Below are 22,128 nucleotides of genomic sequence, written 5' to 3'. Positions count from 1 at the left end.
AGGGATGTTGAAAGAGAATCATCAGGACAGAATCTGGCCCTTATTTACACTCAAGACAAGCGTGTGATCAGCACCCGTTGACAGGGACAGACTCTGGCCTCTATGCCTTCCACATTGCCCTACAGGGAGGCAGGACATGCAAAATGCTCCTACGAAAAATAGTATGCAGGGAAAGAGGATGGACTCCACTCATAACCACCCCAAGAAGTCCTGTAAAGACACTGTAATATGGATGGTCTCAATCATCTCACCGGCTACGCCCTCTGATGTTTTTTGCCCCACCCATAGGGGGCTTGGTCAGAGAGCAGCCTCTGTGACCAAGCCCCCTATAGGCAGGGCGAAACACGTCAGAGGGCGTGGCTGGAGAGACGGCTGAGACCATCCATATTACAATGTCTTTACAGGACTTCTTGGGGTGGTTATGAGCGGAGTCCATCCTCTTTCCCTGCATACTGCTTAGTTTCTACTTACAGATCCAGCGGAGCTTGCGGGCAACACTCCCGAGACAGATCCCCTCTCAAAAGAATGAGGGGGGGGAAGGCTGTCGGCCAGGGTAACACTGTGACACGGACGCCTGGTCATATATGTGACCTCGCAAGACGTTTAACTTGCTGGTCACCCAAGTTCAGGATGGGGCAAGTTGCAGCTGACCCAGTGCTGAGCTAAAGGTCTGTGCACACTTGTTGGCCAGACTGGGGTGACCACTGGGTCTAGATTACCCAGCCCGGCTGTTGATTGAGGATTTCTGCAGGAAATAAAAAAATAAGATGGGAAAAAAAAAAAAAAGATCCTGAAACACTAGGCAAAAATTACTGGATTGGCTATGGCAGTGAGGGGGAATTTACCAGCTAGAACTGCTCATAGGCGGTGCTGTGTTCTTTTTTTCTGCCTAGTGTTCAGCTCCTGTAGGTGGTGCTATAACCTACGGTTAAGAATAGAAGAGCTGTGTCTGTCAATGAACGCAAGAGAAATAATTTTAGTGGAGCTTTACTTTTACAACATTTCAATATTAACCGCTTGCCTGCCGCCCTATATCAGAAATACTGCTAAAGAGCGGCAGGGATGCACAAAATCACGTATATATACTCATAGCAGAGCAATACAAAGCAGCATGCTTACACTGTAAAACACACACAGCACACAGTTAACCCTTTGATCGCCCCAGATGTTAACCCCTTCCTGCCCAATGTCATTAGCACTGTCACTGGGGATGTCAGTGACAGTCAGTTCCCCCCAAGTCTCAGAATGCCTGCCACAGTCCCGCTATAAGTCGCTGATCACCGCCATAACTAGTATTAAATTAAAAAAAAAAGTCACGTATACATACTGCCATTTGTAGACACTATAACTTTCACGTAAACTAATTAATTTACACGTAATTGGATTTTTTTTTTTTTTTTTTTTAGCAAAGACATGTCGCAGAATACATTTTGTCCTAAATTTATGACAAAATGTGATTTTTAAATTTTTTTTACTGGACATGTTTAATAGCAAAAAGTCAAAAATATTGTTTTTTTTCTCAAAATTGGCGGGGTTTTTTGTTTGTAGCGCACAAAATAAAAACCGTAGAGGTGATCAATACCACCGAACGTAAGCTCCATTTGTGGGGGGAAAAGACATAAATTTCATTTGGGTGCAGTGTTGCATGACTGCGCAATTGTCAGTTAACGTAACCTAGCGCCCTATAGCAAAAAATGGCCTGGTCAGGAAGAGGGGTAAATTGCAGTGCCTTCAATTGAACAGGAATTAGTTCACATACACTTCACATCAAGTCAGAATGTCACTTACCTAGCTATTAGGTAATCTACTTTTAAAGTTAGCACCTTCTGTAAAATACTGGAATCTCTAATAAGATAGCGGAGGGCGCGGAGGCCAGCTGCTCGCACTTCTTTCGCTTCATTTAACAAAGCTAATCGCAAGCTGGAAAACCAAAATGAATATCATTAATTTCAGCAATCTACACATCTGTCAACATTTAAAGAGTTAGTTACATCTATCAGCACATTCATAATTTCGATGTCCAACCTATCAAGCCTGTCAGGAGGTTCTTCTGTCTGATTAAAAACTTACTTTTTTTTTGACTGGTCACACATCTTACAATCTGATTGTAGAATCTCCTTTGTGTTTACCAAGAACTATGAAATGCAGCAGTCTATCTAAAAATTCACAGAAAAGAGAAGTATGGCCAAACCTTTTTTGACCACCCTTCTCTTTTGGGTCACAAGAGTACATTTACTAATGTACTCCAGTGACCCATCCTCAGCTATTGCCGGCTTTCTGCTGATGGGGCAAGTTTGGGAAGAAATGGCAAAAGGGGTAGGATCCACCTGGCTGCCTGATTGATAGCTGGCTCCACCCTTTAGAGTGTGGCTGAGATCTGAAGTCAGCAACGCTCATCATCTCTCCATCCTGGCACTCCAATAAATGATGGAGGAGTAGAGCATGGTACTGCTGTCACAGCTCGGGTCCCTTCATCTTGGTCCTTCCTGGTCATCGGGAGTTGGCTTTCTCATCCAGGCTCTAACAGCCAGCCCCCCCCCCCCGAAGTATATCAGGTCCACCCACCGGCCACTGTGTGCCACAGCTCCTGCAGCCTCTTGCAATATGTGATGTGGCCAAGGATGCTGCAGGAGCAAAAAAGTAACAAAAAAAAAAAAAAAAAAAAAAGAGGAGTAGGGGACGAGTGCAGGAAGACCTCACACAGTGTAACCAGGACATGAAGAGAGAGGAAATCCAAGGCAGCAATAAAAACCTAAATGAAATAGTCAGCACTTTGTAAACACAATGGAGTTGATTTACTAATACTGGAGAGTGCAAAATCTGGTGCAGCTGTGCATAGAAACTAATCAGCTTCCATTTTTTTTGTCAAAGCTTAACTGAACAAGCTAGAAGCTGATTGGTTACTCTGCACAGCTGCACCAGATTTTGCACTCTCCAGTTTTAGTAAATCAACCCCAATGCATTAAAAACAGTACTGTTAGCTATATATTTGTCAATCTATATGGAAGCCACACCACCTCATTAAAGGCACACCTATATAGTCAGTTAAAGGGCCTTGATGAGGTAGATTGATCCACATAGATTTGCAAATATCTGCAACTAACATCTCTAATTTTAATATATAGTATTGAAGGGGTGCTGAATTTTTCTTTAACCGTTTGCCGACCATGCACTGTAGTTTTACTGGCTGTGCAAAATCACATATACAGTATGTACAGTTGTGTTCAATATAATAGCAGTGTGTTGAAAAAAGTGAATAAAGCTCAAAATCCTTCTAATAGCTTTTATTTCCATACACACAAATGCATTGGGAACACTACACATTCTATTCCAAATCAAAACATGAAGAAAAATATATCAAATTTGTGTTGTTCCTCTAAAAAAAATTGAAGAAAAGTGAATATTAGACTGTTCAAAAATATAGCAGTGTTTGTATTCTTCTTTACACGTTTACTGGTGTGTTTGGGGTCGTTGTCTTGTTGGAACACCCATTTCAAGGGCATTTGCTCTTCAGCATAAGGCAGCATGACCTCTTCAAGTATTCTGATGTATTCAAACTGATCCATGATCCCTGGTATGCGATAAATAGGCCCAACACCGTAGTATGAGAAACATCCCCATATCATGATGCTTGCACCACCATGCTTCACTGTCTTCACAGTGTACTGTGGCTTGAATTCAGTGTTTGGGGGTCGTCTGACAAACTGTCTCCGGCCACTAGACCCAAAAAGAACAATCTTACTTTCATCAGTCCACAAAATGTTGCGCCATTTCTCTTTAGGCCAGTCAATGTGCTCTTTGGTAAATTGTAACCTCTTCAGCACATGTCTTTTTTTCAACAGTGGGACTTTGCGGGGGCTTCTTGCAGATAGCTTGGCTTCACATAGGCGTCTTCTAATTGTAACAGTACTCACAGGTAACTTTACACCTTCTTTGATCTTCCTGGAGCTGATTGTTGGCTGAGTCCTTGCCGTTTTGGCTATTCTTCTATCCATTTGAATGGTAGTTTTTCGCTTTCTTCCACGTCTTTCAGGTTTTGGTTGCCATTTTAAAGCATTTGCGATCATTTTAGCTGAGCAGCCTATCATTTTCTGCACTTCTTTATATGTTTTCCCGTCTCCAATCAACTTTTTAATCAAGGTACGCTGTTCTTCTGAACAATGTCTGGAACAACCCATTTTCCTCAGAATTTCAGAGAGAAATGCACTGTAACCAGCATGTACAACATTTGCTGCCTTCCTTCCTTAAATAAGGGCAATAATTGCCACCTGTTTTTCAAAGAATGAATGACCTCACTAATGGAACTCCACACTGCTATTATTTTGAACATGCCCCTTTCAATTAGTGATTCAATTACACAGAATCAGCAGCATGCATGTCATGACTGTTGGGTCTGTTGGATTTCTATTACTCTACTACACCTGCTAGTAAATTATTTGCCATGTAGAAATATAATTTCTACCAAAAACAGTGATTGATCAGGTTAGTGATGTCTGACTGCTATTATCTTGAACACAACTGTACATGTGATTTTGCTTTTCCTGATAGAGGACGTCAGTGCACACCTACCCACTGTGTCATTAGCTCCCTGAAATGCCAATCAGTGGATCCCGATCGATGAATCACGGGCGGGACTCGCCGATTGTTGGAGTTAGTGACAGGAGAGAGTTCTGTGTTGGTAAACAACACAGATCTCTCTACTGACAGCGGAGATGTGCCGGTCACATCACATCTGCACATCCCCTAGTAAAACAGCAAAATTAAAACATTACATATAGTTAGGCACAAAGCTAACACTTTGATTGCCCCAGATGTTAACCCCTTCCTGCCCAGTGTCATTAGTACAGTGTCTGTGCATTTTATTAGCACTGATCAATGTATTAATGTCAGTGGTCATGTCAGTTAGACAATGTCGGAATGTCAGCCAAACTATCACAGTCCCGTTATAAGCTGCTGAAATAGCCACCATTACCAAATTTTCTCACAAACCAATTAATACACACTTATTGGGAATTTATTTTCACTAAAGACAAGTAGCAGAATACATTTTGGCCTAACTTTATGAAGAAATTAAATTTTTATAGGATATGTTTTATCGCAAAAAGTAAATGTTTTTTTTTTTTTTAAATTTTCGCTTTATTTTTAATTTATAGCACAAAAAATAAAAAACCCAGTGGTGATCAAATAGCACCAAAAAGCTTTTGTTTGTATAAAAAAAAAAATATATATAAATTTCATTTGTGTACAGTGTTGCATGACTGCACAATTGTCAAAGTAGCGCACCGCCGTATAGCAAAAAATGGCCTAGTCGTGAAGGGGATGGGGGGAGGGGTCTGGGGGAGTGTAAATCTTCCAGAGGACAAGTGGTTAAAGGATAAGATCACCTTTTGTAATATGTTACACCCATATTTAGGGTGTAACATGTAACATGTTACAATTGTACCAGCACAATCCCCCAGACCCCCCAGATCACACCTCACTTCCCACCTCCTTCAAAGAGGGCGAATTGTTAGTGCCCGTGACTGAAATTGCCAATTTTCCTTGTTACGAGGTACAGTATCAAAGTTTATGATGGCATATAAAGTTTCCGGGAAAGTTGACCATGCTATCAGACAATATTTTTCGGGAAACTGTATATGCCGTCACAACCTTTGATACTGGACCTCGTGACACGGCAAATAAATTGGCAACTTCAGTCACAGAGACACCAGCTAAGAAGCACCAACAATTGCCCTCTTTGAAACTCAGTACGCTCTGAGATGACTTGGTATTACTAGCAGCGCACGCAGTGAATGACGAAAGTGAGGCTTCCCACCTGTTATCTAGGTGTCTCGTCACACAGTAGAAGCAAAAGAATGTTAAACACAGGCATGTCACACTGACCAAGATGTTTGATCCAAACAGCGTCTGAGTCCATACGATGGAACTCTGGATGATCAACGGGCTATCGCGTTTCGAAAACACAACCTCTTCCTCAGGGCCAACTCTGAGGCTCTGAGGAAGAGGTTGTGCCCTCGAAACGCGTTAGCCAGTTGGTCATCCAGGGTTCCATCGTATGGACTCAGATGCTGTTTGGATCATACATCTTGTTCAGTGTGACATGCATGTGTTTTTATGTCTATTGTGAGTATGATGCTTACTTTGTTCCTTCAATAAATATATTTAAAACAATAATGCACTAGGTCGGTGCGCCCTCTTTTTTGTTTCTCCATTTGCATTTAGTGTATTTGGACCACCCCGGTCTGTAGAGGGCAGCAAGCAGTGCATATTCCAGAATATTCCAGAACATTCCTATTGGTTCTTCTGAGTCCATTCCCAGCGCAGGAGAAAAGTGTGTGTTGTGTTGGAAAAGAATGTTACTTCCCTTTCAATGCAAAACATGACGTCACTTTCACAAATGCAAATCATGCAGTGTTTCCATTTTTTTGTCTAACCCCTGTAAATATATTTAGCATGGCTCTACATATAAATAAACTAACAATTTTGTACTTACCAAATAATTATGTCTTCATACATAAACCCTAATTTTTCTTCATTGTGGCCAACGTTGCATAGAAGCTGAGGGACATAAGAGAAAACACAGTTATAAGAATAATAGCTATAACGGATTTTTACAAATGAGTGCAAAGCGCAACAATATTCTATCACCCACAGCAATAAAATATTCACGCAAAATTAAAACCAAGAACAAAAGTTTAATATATTGCAGCTTATACTGTATGGTGGTTGTACTTGTTTTTTTTTTCCACCTGATTTTCAACATTGTCACTCTAGAATAGGAAAGCTTTTTAAGACTACACAACAACTCATTCACTCTTCTACATAACATGTAAGTCTTCTGTAGTTCACGGAGATAACTGGAAAGAACAGTAATACATCAGAGGCAGCACAGACAGAGGACACAGGAAGTTATCAGCTTACAAAACCTCAGGCAGGATCAACAAGCATTTTTTCAGCAAACAAAACACTTTCAATTGCATATTAAACAAATTAAAAGGGGGAGCAAATAAAGTTTATTGTTAGGGTTCACATACACATCACATTTTTTTTTTTTTGTTTGAAAGTGCAAAAACACCTGTAATCCTGCCAGGAATCTTGTGAGCTGATAATTGGTGGTGCACCGAAATTAAAATTCTGGTGCCGAAACCGAAAATTCAAAATACACTTGGCCAAAAACCGAAACGCAATTTTTAAAAATGAATATATATTTTTTGGAAACAAATACACTTTGATAAAAATATACAAAAAAAACAATATATACCCCAATTTGTTTGTAAAGTATGAAAGATGTTACAGCGAGTAAATAGATACCCAACATGTCACACTTTAAAATTGCGCACGCTTGTGGAATGGTATGAAACTGTGGTACTTAAAAATCTCCATGGGTGATGCTTTAAAAATTTCTACAGGTTAGCAGTCTGTAGTTACAGAGGAGGTCTTGTGAGAGAATTATTGCTCTTGCGCTGACGTTTGTGGCGATGCCTCACATGTGTGGTTTGAACACCATTTACATATGTGGGCATGGCCTACGTATGTGTTCACCACTACGTGCAAGCACGGGGAAAAGGGGCACTAAAAAAATTTTTTTTTTTTAATTTATTGAGCAAAATTTTGGTACATCCCTACTGATAATTCCCTGTGCTCTCTGCCTGTGAATGATATTTTTCTCAGCAATCGATCTCTGAGGAACTGCACCCTTCTATGTTGTAATGAAGAGGAAAGGAAAGTAGTCCTGTAGTCCTATCCTGCTTCAGTTATCCTGATGCAGAAAGGTGATTGAGCGCTGTCATCCTAGCAAAATCACACGGTGAGGAAAAAAAAACAATCCAGCCACCATATCTAAGAACTGGTTGGCTGCAATTTATTTCATTTTTGTTTTTATGTTTCAATAAACTATCATCATGTAGTACCTTTTGTACAAGCTGCATTTCTAAGTGTAACTAAACAACAGTAAAATCACTCTGTAAATGCACTCAAGCATGTTTGTTATACTAACTGTGGAACCCAAGGGGTTAATCCTCCATATTGTGTAAAAAAGCTGTTTGATTCTGTCTTCTTTAATTCTCCCTTTTTCCACAGTCCCCAATCCATCTGCTGATAATACAGAGCCATAGGAGGCACGCTCATGCTCAGTTTGGTGTGTATTGCAAGAGGTTTTTTTTTTTTTTTCTTTGTGAGTGTGCAAGTGATCAGCACAGGGCCAATCAGCACTGCCCAGACAGAGCTTTAGGGGTCACGCAGCTTCATAGAATAGTCAGAGCAGAATGAAAACTCCTACAAGATTAACCAGTGCTCAGCCGGACACTGATAGAAGTCACAAGAGTGCTTCATACTGCTGATCAGAAAAGGTATTTAGCAGTTTATATTTACTAAAATAATTGCATTTCCATGTTGTGTGTACTGTGGGAGACCAGATATAGTGAATGCAGGGTTCTGGGTTTAATAACACTTTAAGGCAAGTTCCCACCTTCTGAGAGTAGCCCACTTGGTCCAATACTTACCTTCATCCCTGTTCCAGCAAGCTTCACTGAGTATTACTGCCTGCAGCTGCAAAGCCATTCTTTTTAAAGTGTCCCCATCATGTTTGCTCCTTCAATGGCCATTGGGCTGCCCATTTGGTCTACATATGTTTTCTGCAGATCTAACAGGCAGCCCAACAGCCAGTAGTAGGAAGGTGCACAGAAAACTTACAATGCTGCACCTAATTGCAAGGCAGCAGATAAATATTTTTAGATTTCAACAGGAAGTGCTGTTTCTGGCAGGATCTCCGGATGCACTGCTTCTATTTGTGGTATTAGAATGTAGTGAAGGAGATGACTGGAGAGTTGACTAAGAAAATCTGAAGATAAAATAAACTAGTTAAAGTAGATGTAAACCCTCACCTTGTAAAACAACCTGTTCAGTTAAAAATAGAAATGAAAGGCAAAGCATTTGTGCATACGGTGGATATACAAAGTCTACACATTAAGGTGGAAAAAGTTCTGAAATGATTTATCTTTGTCTCATTTTTTTTACATCACAGAAACCAGACATTTTAACAGGGGTGTGTAGACTTTTAATATCCACTGTAGATATAAAAAAACAAGACAAATACCTTGTTTTCCCTGTTTTATAGGTGATCACATACCCTCTAAACTCTTATGTGGCTGAGAACAGATCTGGGGTTGGAGAAAGAGCAGTACACTAATCTTCCCAGTGAAAGGCTGTGCAAGGTGGGGTATGTGAGCACAAGCCTAATCATTGCAGGAGAGCAGGCTGAGTTCCCAGCACAACTCCCATACCTAGTGTGGTCAGTTTTTAATAGGGAAGCAGTTGGACTAGAAGGAACACCAGGGATTTCACACAAAGCATGCAATACAGGATACTTTTTCATACAAGTACATGATACAACAGGCACATATCAGGAATATGAAATGTTGGGTTTACATATTCTTTAAGATAAGAGTTATTTCTTTGCAAGGGAGAAGAGGTCCATCACCTTGGGCCACTAGTAGAAAAAAATGAGGACTCACGGAGCAGGGGTAGGGTTATATGGTGGGCGTGCCCTTGAAAGCTTAGCCAGTGTCAAATCACATGAAGGTACCAGCCTATAACCCAGGGTCTATGAATACCTGGCGTGTGTCCTATACTGTATTAGTAAGATAATAAATGTTGAGTTTGCATACATTATATTGCCAAACGGTTTGGGAGCCTGCCTTTACATACACATGAACTTTAATGGCATCCCAGTCTTAGTCCATAGGGATCAATATTGGGTTGGCCCACCCTTTGTATCTATAACAGCTTCAACTCTTCTGGGAAGTCTGTCCACAAGGTTTAGGAGTGTGTCTATGGGAATGTTTGACCATTCTTCCAGAAGCGCATTTGTGAGGTCAGGCACTGATGTCGGAGGCGAAGGCCTGGCTCACAGTCTACGTTCTAATTCATCCGAAAGGTGCTCTATTGGGTTGAGGTCAGGACTCTGTGCAGACCAGTCAAGTTCCTCCACCCCAAACTCACTCATCCATGTCTTTATGGTCCTTGCTTTGTGCACTGGTGCACAGTCATGTTGGAACAGGAAGGGGCCATCCCCAAATTTTTCCCACAAAGTTGGGAGCATAAAATTGTCCAAAATGTCTTGGTAAGCAGATGCCTTAAGAGTTCCCTTCACTGGAATTGAGGGGCCAAGCCCAACCCCTGAAAAACAACCCCACACCATAATCCCCCCTCCACCAAACTTTACACTTGGCACAATGCAGTAAGGCAAGTACCATTCTCCTGGCAACCGCCAAACCCAGACACGTCTATAGGATTGCCTGACAGAGAAGCGTGATTCATCACTCCAGAGAACACATCTCCACTGCCCTAGAGTCCAGTGGCGGCGTGCTTCACACCATTGCATCCACCTATTGCATTGCACTTGGTGATGTTAGGCTTGGATGCAGTTGCTCGGCCATGGAAAGCCATTCCATGAAGCGCTCTACGCACGGTTGTGCTAATCTGAAGGCCACACGAAGTTTAGAGGTCTTCAGCTGTTGACTCTGCAGACAGTTGGTGACTTCTGCACACTGGGTGTTTCAGCATGTGCTGACCCCGCTCTGTCATTTTACATGGACTACCACTTTCTGGCTGAGTTGCTGTTGTTCCCAGTTGCTTCCACTTTGTTATAATCCCACTAACAGTTGACCGTGGAATATTTAGAAGCAAGGAAATTTCACGGATGGAGTTATTGCACAGGTGGTAACCTATCACAGTTCCACACTTGAATTCACTGAGCTCCTGAGAGCGACCCATTCTTTTCACAAACGTTTGTAGAAGCATCTGCATGCCTAGGTGCTTGATTTTATACACCTGTGGCCATGGAGGTGATTGAAACCCCTGAATCCAATGATTTGGAGGGGTGTCCTGATACTTTTGTCAATATAGTGTGTCTGAAGCAATCCATAAAATTGATATTAGAGCATAAATTTAAAATCAAATAGACCTGATCACCTGAAAATGTAGCTTTATGTTTCTTTATAGTTTGCCATAGTAATATATATTAAGTGCAATGGCTAAGCTTGCTATAAGTAATGCATAACCATCCATCTGGTAAGTATATAACCAAGCCACACCAGTTTCTACAGCTGCATTTGCAAGCACAAGTTGTTTTTATGTCAATTTCCCATACAATGTGGCATCTCAATGTGTGAACTGCTTCTTCAAGATAAAAATATGATTCTACTTTCTGGTAAATGGTGCTAAAAACCGACCCACACTTTCCAGAACCCAGAATGTTACAACGTGTAACTCAGAACTAAAAACAAGAGTCGTAAACAGGAAGCAACATCAATGCTTTAAACTGTTCATAAAATCACCAGTCAGCTCATATATAACTCATAGTGAAAGCCCCTCTGAGTCTCTGTAGTTGTCAGATAAGATAACAATCAAGTCTCTTCAAGCATTTTCCCAGTTTTATCACAAATAAACTTAGGTTGGTCATAGACAGTGCAAGTGCAAATTTTGCAAGAAATTTGCATGATTCCCCCATCAACACAGACAATGTTGACAGGGAAATCCCTCCTGCTGAACAATTCTACCTGAAGGCAGATTGTACCCAAGCTGATCGATCAATCAACTTGGTACATGCAGCCTGCCCACACATGGTTCAAATCTTGGACGGTTCCTGATGAACTGGCCAAAATTTGAATAGTCCAAGGCCGGTCTTATCTTTTAAGGATCTATACCCATAATGTCCAATCAAACTGCAACCAATTCATTTTTATTTTTATAAGGTAAATGCACTCAAAAACATCACTTCAAACCTTCCATGCCTTACATTTCTCAAAAAGCACAATACCCCGAGCATAGTTGTTCTAACTTCCTTGGTTTAGGCCAGGGGTCTCCAAATTTACCTAAAAGAAAAATGCCTCCGGCTTGGTGGTCAGAGTAAAAAAAAATTGCATAGCGCCTGTGGTCAATAGGAGGAGGAATAGTGCCCCATCACTGGTACTAGTGGGAAGAATAATGCCCCATTGTTAATGTCAGTGGGAGGAATAGTGCCCCATCACTGGATTCAGAGGGTGAATAGTGCCCCAATGTTGGCAAATGCCCCAAATGGTAGGAATAGTGCCCGATCTTTGGTGTCGGTGGGAGAAATAGTGCACATTTGTTGGTGTCGGTGGAAGGAATACTGCCCCATCTTTGGTGCCAGTGGAAGGAACAGTGCCCATTTGTTGGTGTCAGAGGAGGAAATAGTGCTTATTGTTGGTATCAGTGGGATGGATGAGTCCCCATGTCACAATACATTAGCACAGTGAGGGAGGTCTCCGCACCAACATCGCTTGTGTTGGTATGGTGACCTGTCTGCTGGCTTGCAGTAAAAAAAACAAAGAAAAAAAACTTGCAGTGTGTATGAGTCTTAAGAATCATGTCTGCTGCTTTATTCAAACTGCCTGCTTAACTGCCACACAACATGCAGCTCTTAAAGGGCCAGTCCACACAAAATTGAGATCTCAATGAAGGTAAAAGTGAAGCTTCAGGTGTCACTGAGGAAGTGAGTAGAAATCTCTCTACTGGTTTCCCAGGAAGCAATAAAAGGTAATTGAGGCTCTAAGCTTTACCTGCTCTATGGTTTGGGGCCATACACATGGGGATCAATGTATCCTCCATATACTGTAAATCGTTATAAAATATAGCCGTAAATCATATTTAATAACTTAGATTGTAAGCTCCAAGGAGCAGGGCCCTCCTAACCCTCTTGTATTGAACTGTATTGTTGCTGTATTGTCTCCCTTTATATTGTAAAGCGCTGAGCAAACGGTTGGTGCTATATAAATCCTGTATAATAATATTTATTATGAAAATTAGGTTAGAATTGCAGAAAATTGTCCCATGCTTGTTCTGCCCTGGAGATCCTTGCTCATCCCTATGACGATCGCAGTGTCAGACCCCAGCCCTTCTCACCAAACTCGTGACCGAAGGACTAGCCAATCTAAAACCGCGCTGCCACATGCGTAACAATGCCACGCCCAGCTGCACCCTGCACAAAGATTTTCCAGCTAATGGACTGATCTGTGTACTTGCAGCCTGAGAGCGATTGTTACTGGGTCAGGTTAATTACGCAATTAAGCCTTCATACTGCCACCACCTCCTTTTTGTACAGAGAAAGAGGAAACTCGGCAATATCAGCAATAACACTATGATGGTTGGATAATCGTCTGTATACCACTGTCACCGCAGGCAGGTTATACAGAGGGTTAAACACAAACACAGTAGCGTTCTTCAGAGGCAGGAATTCGTAGTTTGCATCAAAGAGCTCTAGAAACAGTTCAACACTTTCAGAAAGTAAGATTTATTACTAAAAAGGTCAAACGGGTGCAATAAAATATTTACAGAAAAAGATGTAGCCAATATATATATAAATATACAGAGAGCAATAACACAGCAAAGAGATAACAGAAAGAAGTTTAGAGGAATAAAGTACTTGCCAAAAAGCCTTGGGTTAAGCAGCTTCAAGTTTTCTGAGCAAAAGGGATTTTCTCCCAAAGTTGGTTCCGATGTTAAATGGAGAATCTTCAACTCTCACACCCCTCAACTCAGCCTAGCTTAGCTTTTTCTAGCAACTCCACAGGATGTCTCCCTGGAGTAGTAAACCAATCGCCTCATTTGGGGAGGGAGTTGTGGGTGGAGACCTCAGGCTATGACCAAAGCCTGCACAAATTATATTATGGTTCATAATTTACCCTGGATACATACAACATCCTATCCACGAGTAGATTATTACACAGAATTTTTGGCTGAACGGTTAGATATGAAAAATGAAATATCCGCTTGAATAGTTAAGGAGATGCCATTTTCGGCTCTCCTGTATATGCCAGCTAGGGGGTGTAATATACCAGAAGAATGGTCCTAAATTGAGCCGTCGGAATATGGGCTCCATGTTTAGGTAATTATGTCCTATGTGAAGATATAAACTTATATGAAAAAGTGAGTTTTTAAATGTAAGTCTGTTTTTACGACCCCTTGGAATGTCTTTTGAACTCAGTGAAGGACTTGGTTTATGGCTTTACGAGCCTAGATTGTGACGTTAATAGACATCTAGGCCCCAGCTCAGTTGTGGGATTTATAACCATGATCCCTTCCCATGGAGTTTGCTGCCTGTGATCTGCATTAAACAGCCCACATGTCACTCAATGGAGAGGGAGGGAAGATGAGGAAAGCTGATTTGGGAGTAGAGATGATACAGCATGGAAGATTCTTAACAAGATGGATGACCGTGTCCATCTCTGTGTGCATGATTGCTACAATCCCCTGTACTGTTGTCCTTCTCCCTCCTTCCCCGTAATTTTCTGGGACACCTGACAGGTCCCAGAAGATTACAGGGCCATTCACAAAGTGTGGTGCTTCTCGCGCATGCACAGTGGGCACCCGGCTGTGAAGCCGCAAGCTGTCACAGCCTGATGCCCATGCCGTTGCTGGGGAGAGAAGACTGAGGACACCGCTGGACTGAGGAACAGGTAGGACCGCTGGAGGTCTGCAAAGAGCAGAGCGGCCAGCCTGGTATTCTAACATGGGGGGAATACCGGGCTGGCCGCTCGATATTCGCTCCATAAGATGCACAGACATTTTCCCCATTTATTTTGGGGGAAAAAGTGAGTCGTATGGAGTGAAAAATATGGTATTTTGTATTTTGAAGAGCAGAGTAAGGACAGGCCAGAAAGGGATTACTTTGATGACGATGGCCAGCTTAAAAATGTATTGTAAAGTATGAGAACTAATAATCCCTGATTTATTTAGCAAAGTTTGCTAGAAAAGGGTGTATAACAGTGTACAGAGGGTCCATTCAGAATTTTTAATGAAGTGTGGGAACAGTATTTGTATCAGGCTGGTCAAGTATTCATTCTCATTCACCTACCCACATTCATAAAATGTCATAAAAGGAAACTTATTGTCCACATTTTCTCCATCAATATCAGTAATGTAATAAATCAGACATAGCCGGTCATACACTATATACATTTCTATTTCATGGTAGTTAGAATGCTCATTCTACCCAACTAAACAAATTCTTAGGAAAATTTATATGAAAAGATTATGAATGTTGTCAGAACATTTGAATGTCATTCAAAAGATGAAAGAATAAACTTAACCAAGTGAAAACCAAATACATGGTTAGAAAATTGTTTGAGAAATAGTTGGTGTCAGTGAAAGGAATTAGGCCCCATCATTGGTGTTAATGGAAGGAACAGTGCCCCATTGTTGGTGTCAGTGGTAGGAATAGTGCCTCAAGGGCCCATATAAAGGAAAGCAAAGGACTGCATCTAGCCTCCGGGCCACAGTTTGGAGACCTGGTCTAGGCAATTATGATGGTGCCACAATCTTGCCATTAAATTCATGCCTCATTTTTTCCACTAAATTCCAGAGGATGAAACAAATGAGTGACACATTTACTAGTAATGATACGTCTCAGTGGAGCACTTTAGGCAAATAAGAATTCATTTGGTGGGGCAAAATTGTTGGATATAAAACATATCAGTTTTGGGCAGATGCCTATAAGTTTAAACCTGCTTAGTTTTCTATAAAATTACTCCTACCATACCAGATGCTTATTAAAAAAGAAGTATGGTCATTTTTTTTTTTTTTAAATCATACTTACCTAGGTGGATGAAACATTAGTCCAATGCTGCAACTGTGCACACTGACCAAATGTCGGCAGATTTCTGCTGATCCGGCCAATATTCAGATTGCGTGTACTCAGCTTTACTGTTAGTGTATTTTCTATGTAGCCCAAGATTATTCCTCTTCTTCCAATGTGGCCCAGGAAGGTTAAAAGGTTGGACACCTCTGAGGTAAAGGTTATCGAGCAGAGTACCTTTCTGGAGCACCATGCATTGTGCTATGTCTGTTCAGAGACTAGAACTTATTTTAGGTCATCTTATTGCTGAATGGAAGCCTCAACTATAATACGACAAGAACCACCTTTGGAGGTTACTAATAAAATGTGTGTCCGAGCAAAACAAACAAAAACATATGCATCCAAATTTCTCATATTCTGTCCTTATAAAAATGCTACAAGCAAAGAAAAATACCTATTGATCTGGCAAGAAGCCCAGTTATCTTCTAACCTTGTGGTTGAGCTGACCGATTCTGCCATAGCTGTACAGGAATCCCTTGTTGTTTGGGAAGGTGTTGTAAGAGATATGAGGATTCAGATCTATGTGAATCTGTATTAGCACATGCACCAATAAAAATAGTCCATTCCAAGAGAAAGTACCCTAGTAAGCAGTCTCAGCACATGTCATTCCAGATGTTTCTGTGTGACAAAGACCTCAACTTTATAGTCTAACACAGGGGTGGGCAAACTTTTTGACTTGAGGGCCGCAATGGGCCGCAATGGGTTCGACCCAGGGGCCGGACCAAGAGTAGATGAATGATGTGTATGTGTCATCCATAGTAAGTATAGTAATATTTCCCCATAGTAAGCATAGTAATTAATCCCCCATATAGTAATTCATCCCCCATAGTAATTCACCCCCCATAGTAATTCACCCCCCCTATAGTAATTCATCCTCCATAGTAATACATCCCCCATATAGTAATTCATCCCCCCTATAGTAATTCATCCCCCCTATAGTAATTCATCCCCCCTATAGTAATTCATCCCCCCTATAGTAATTCATCCCCCCTATAGTAATTCATCCCCCCTATAGTAATTCATCCCCCATAGTAATTCATCCCCCCTAGTAATTCATCCCCCCTAGTAATTCATCCCCCATATAGTAATTCATCCCCCCCATAGTAATTCATCCCCCCTATAGTAATTCATCCCCCATATAGTAATTCATCCCCCATATAGTAATTCATCCCCCCTATAGTAATTCATTCACCATATTAATTCAGTCCCCAAGTCCCCCCTGTGTCAATTCACTTACCTTTGCTCCGCGCGTTCCTCTCGCCGTGTTCCCGCGCCGTTCCAGTGTAGCATGAAAATCTGTCTCCTATGAGGATCTGTCCCCCTCGACGTATCTGCGCATGTGCCAGTTTCAGGCATTAGCAGCCGATCGGCGATCTCCGGCACATGCGCAGATACGTCGAGGGGGACAGATCCTCATAGGAGACAGATTTTCATGCTACACCGGTCTTCAGGGCGGAATATGAGAGGAGCCTAGCGGGAGCCTAGGTCCGCCGGGCCGTAGTTTGCCCATTGCTGGTCTAACATCTAATCAAGTATAGGCCGAAAATAAGGTTATCAGCATTTTTGCCTACAGGGAAAAAAAAAAAAGTGCCAATAATGATAACCGACTTCAATGCAAAATCGTGTCCCAATTACTTCTAAGCAAAATCGTGTCCCAATGATTTCTATGATAAAATCACATCCCATTGACTTCTATGCAAAGACGCATCCCATTGACTTCTATGCAAAATCGCATCCCATTGACTTCTATGCAAAAAATCCCCTCTGTTTAAACTTAATTTTGTGTGTTACTTTCAATAAAAGTTAGTTTACATTACTGGATTGTATTTTTTAAATTTATATTCAATTTATTTATTTTACAGGTACTTATATAGCGCCATCAATTTACGCAGCGCTTTACATATATATTTTATACATTCGGATCAGTCCCTAATCCTCAAGGGGTGTACAATCTAAGGTCCCTAACTTACATTCATACATACACATACTAGGGCCAATTTAGACAGGAGCTAATTAACCTACCAGCATGTCTTTGGAGTGTTCGAGGAAACCAGAGTACCCGGAGGAAACCCACGCTGGCACAGGGAGAACATGCAAACTCAAGGCAGGTGGTTGGGATTCGAACCAACGACCCTAGTGCTGCCAGGCGGAAGTGCTAACCAATTAGTCACTGTGCTGCCCAATTCATGATATTAATTAAAAAGTCTAATATAATACGCTCATATAAATAAAAAATATATTTTTTTTTAAAACAACTGCCCATTTCAGTTTTCAGCCAAGTGCATCCTGAATTTTTGGTTTTGGTCCAGAATTTCCATTTCAGTGCCCTACTATGAACAAGTGATGGCCTCAGAGATTCCGCTCTCTCCTGGCTCTCGTCCTACCTATCACAATGATCCTTCAGCGTTACCTATAATGCTACCACCTCCCCCTCACTCCCCCTCTCTGTTGGGGTCCCTCAGGGCTCCGTCCTCGGGCCCCTTCTAATCTCCATCTACTCCTCCTCCCTTGGCCAACTGATACACTCTCATGGCTTCAACTATCACCTATATGCCGACGACACACAAATCTATCTCTCAACCCCTCGCCTCACCCCTGCAATCTCCGCCCGAATCACAAACCTACTGAACGACATATCAAACTGGATGTCGCTCCACTTCCTTAAACTGAACTTCTCCAAAACCGAGCTCCTAGTCTTCCCCCAGCCCGCACACCACCCCCCACTGACTTCTCCATCACATCCAACAATGCCACTATCAGGCCCGCCCCGCAGAGCAGAGTACTTGGGGTCATTCTGGACTCCAACCTATCCTTCCAGCCCCAAGTCCAATCACTAACTCATGCAGACTCCACCTCCGCAACATCGCCAAAATCCGCACTTTCCTAACCCCAGAAACCACTAAACAGCTCATCCACTCAATCAACATATCACGACTCAACTACTGCAACTCCATCCTCACTGGCCTGCCTTGCCGCAGGCTCTCCCCACTTCAGTCGATCCTGAACACGGCAGCCAGACTCATCCACCTTACCAACCGCTCCGTCTCCGCCACCCCCCTCTGCCAATCCCTCCACTGGCTTCCGATTGCCCAACGGATCAAATTCAAAATCCTAACACTGATGAACAAAGCTGTCCATCATACTGCCCCAAACTACATCACCGTTCAATAGCCAAGTACCACCCATCACGCATACTCTGCTCCTCTCAAGACCACCTTCTCTAGTTCCCTAGTCTCCTCCTCCCATGCCCGCCTCCAGGATTTCTCCAGGGCGTCACCCATACTCTGGAACTCCCTACCACAACCCATCAGACTATCACCTACTCTCCTCTCATTTAGGCGCACCCTGAAAACCCACCTCTTCAGGGAAGCCTACCCCACCCCCTGCTAATTGCCGATCTCCTCCACTCTTCCAACCACTCCATCCCCCACAGCTATCTCCTCATGTACCACTATCCCCTCCCTTCTAGATTGTAAGCTCGAAAGAGCAGGGCCCTCGATCCCCTCATGTTTTGCATTGTATTAGTATTGTTCTCTCACATGTTCTGTCTCCCTTTGTAATGTACAGCGCTGAGCGAACTATTGGCGCTTTATAAATACTGTATAATAATAATGTAGGTTTCAGAGGTGGCTTAGATACAGGGTTCCAGAAGAATAAGAACTCAGGATACAAAGGTAACAAAAATCCTTAAAATGTTCCTTGCTATTCATACATTTTAACATTTTATGGTATTCAAAATATAGAGAGATTGCAAAATAGATAAACAAAAAATATAAGAACTTTACAATGTGATGGATAAAAAGTATGAACATCCATTTGCTCCACCAATTCCTGTTTAATTGATCAATATGAAGAGGTTTTTAAACCTTATTGTATAGCAATCACACTGGTAAATAAATATGCTCAAATAGATCTCTGCTGCTGAAAAGGTGCTTCCCACAGCTGAAAATAAAACAATAATTTACAATTAGAAGGTGCTTTCCAACCGCAGAAACCAAATCCAACTGGTGCATGGATATTTTTACCAATGTGTGACAGTATACATTAGCAAGAAGATCTTTATCACCAATAGCACAGATATTTTTGGGTGTTCTGTTATATTCTAATTATACAAGAAACCTAAATGGATAGTGAATAAACACCAATAAAAATGAAAAAAAAAACTGTTTAACTGTTAAAGCTGTGCCTAAAAAAGGCAAGTAAAAGGCGATAAAGTACACTGCACTGCCTTGAGCTTTCTGTGGGTGGGGGGGGGGGGGGGGGGGGGGGGGGGGGCACCTAATGCTGGTCTTTAACCTCCCTGGCGGTATGATTATTTCAGATTTTTGGTGCTGAAAGCGGTACCATTATTTTGCATGGAAATTTGGCGTTTTATATTGTAGGCTGTAATTTTTAGGAATAACTCACTGAAATCTGTCCGAACAAGAGTCTAGTAAACATCCCGGGTATGTTAAAATTTGAAACGCAAAATCATAAATGATAATATAATAAATAATCATAAAAAATAATATAATAATAAATTTAATTCAATAATATAATCAAACCAAAAACACTGAAATTTGAAATATAGCGCCAAGTTCGCACATCACTGAGCAAAGTCGCAAAATCGTTTTCAGTGTCTGATGACGAATTTCCCCACGAATCATTATCACTCAATTCTGCAAGAGGTTCTAATTTACTATCGCTGTTCTCTAGCTGGTCTAAAACCGCTTTTGACCTAAAGGGGCACTTTTTGGACGCCATGGACGTTTCTCAGTTTCCAGGCAGACAGAACAGTAGAAATGCAGGCAGGGCGCAGGACAAAGCACTCGGGACAAAATGTATGTGAAATGGTTTGATACAGTAACGTTTTACTATGCGATTTTAGTGAATGTAACTTTTTGTCACTTTCAAATTTCCCGCCGTTCCGTCCCCCGTACGTCCCGACGCTCGCACGGGACGGAACCCAGATGACAGATGCCGGCATCCGCCGGATTACATTGCCGGGGACACTGCAGGAGGGACATCACGGGAACACAGGACAAGGTAAGTGATCAAGGGATCCCAGAGCAGAGCTGCATGGTAAGCCCGAGTGTAGCTCGGGGTTACCGCTTGTGGTGCTGAAACTTTACCCCGAGCTACACTCGGGAATACTACCAGGGAGGCTAAAGCCTACTTTCGAGCATAAATAAACAAAATAGGATTACCCCCCTCCTCAGACTATGCAGAATGTGATACTTGTTTTGCTAGGTAAGTCTCAGTCCTTGGGAACATAATTTTTTCCCGAAACCAGGCAGTGAGGAGCCATGCATGTGACGTCATCGCAATTTGGATTTGGTATTTGAATGGGATTTAACAGTGATTTATTTTCTCTTGTTGAAAATGCAATTTTATTTTTTACTAAATTTGGTAATCTGGTTCACATTATGTGGAGCAAGGGTCTCCTTTCTGCTTTCTTTCCAGTGACAATTGCCTGGAGGTTTGGTGCCTGAAGTTTTATCCTACTGGACCCTTAGGGGTCTCTTCCATCAGGAGATCCACCTGACATCTGCTGGCGTGATAATATCTTATCTGCTACCACGTGATATGCTCTGCCAAGCGCCAGGGAATCTCTTTACATACTGTACATAATATGACCTATTAATTTAGGAGGTCATGGATTGCTGGTAAGCCTCCAAATATTTATCCCTTGTGACGTTTGTCCTAATGGCGGTTGACACACTCATTGATGGTACCTTACAGTGAAGAATAAAGTTCAATATATGGACTTTAAGTCTAAAAGGACACTCTTGTTTTTCACAAGTCTCATTTTGTTTTTTTATGTTATGTATGCGCACTATAATTTTGTTTGCGCAGAGCAGCAATTTGTTTTAATTGTATTTAATTAGGTTGATATCATTTCGTGTTTGTGCTTTTTTTTTTATCACTGTATTGATTTATAATGATTTTTTTGCTCACTTGAGCAGTTTACCATTTTCATTTTTTTGATTCAAAGGAATACTTAACTTAATCATTTTGGATAGATTAAGTGAGGGTTATAACCCGACAGAATTTTTTTTTGCCATCTGTATCCCATTGTGGAGATTTCGCTTCACTTCCTGTCCCATACCCAAACAGGAACAAGAAAATCCCTGAAAATTAAGGGAATTCCTTGGGGACCCCCAAGTCTCCAGAACTAGCATCCCCATTGGATAATTTCCTCTATATTACTTTTCTGGGGACAACCCAAAATTTGAGTTTTTCTTTTATTTTCACTTTCAATGATAATGGCAAACAATGTGTGCACAATTTTTAGGCAAGTATTTTGACTAAATCATAATTTTTTGAAAATTGTAACACATAAAGCTGTATGAATGCAAATGCTTATTGGATTTAAGCATATCAGGTGATGTGTACTGTGTAATGTGGGAGGGTGTGGCCTAAGGAGATCAACACCCTATATCAACGTGTGCATAATTAGGCAGCTTCTTTTCTTCAGGCAAAATGAGCTAAAA

The 22,128-nt window shown here is 41.6% G+C and overlaps 1 protein-coding gene across 2 annotated transcripts in view; it reads right to left on the bottom strand.

Moving 5' to 3' along the window:
* RICTOR (RPTOR independent companion of MTOR complex 2) overlaps positions 1 to 22,128 on the bottom strand; it is a 246,095-nt gene that overhangs the window by 132,128 nt on the left and 91,839 nt on the right. For both annotated transcript variants that reach the window (XM_089687825.1, XM_089687826.1), the window contains exons 4-5: positions 6,494 to 6,558; positions 1,789 to 1,920 (exon numbers count right to left, since the gene is read on the bottom strand). In XM_089687825.1, coding sequence (XP_089543951.1) covers positions 1,789 to 1,920; positions 6,494 to 6,558 — 197 coding nt within the window. The remainder of the gene's footprint in view (positions 1 to 1,788; positions 1,921 to 6,493; positions 6,559 to 22,128) is intronic.

The sequence above is a fragment of the Staurois parvus genome, unplaced genomic scaffold (genome assembly GCF_062004578.1).
Source record: "Staurois parvus isolate SC_StPar_1 unplaced genomic scaffold, SC_StPar_1.0 ptg000438l, whole genome shotgun sequence".
Lineage (NCBI taxonomy): Eukaryota > Metazoa > Chordata > Amphibia > Anura > Ranidae > Staurois > Staurois parvus.
This window is presented reverse-complemented; position numbering and strand designations above follow the sequence as displayed.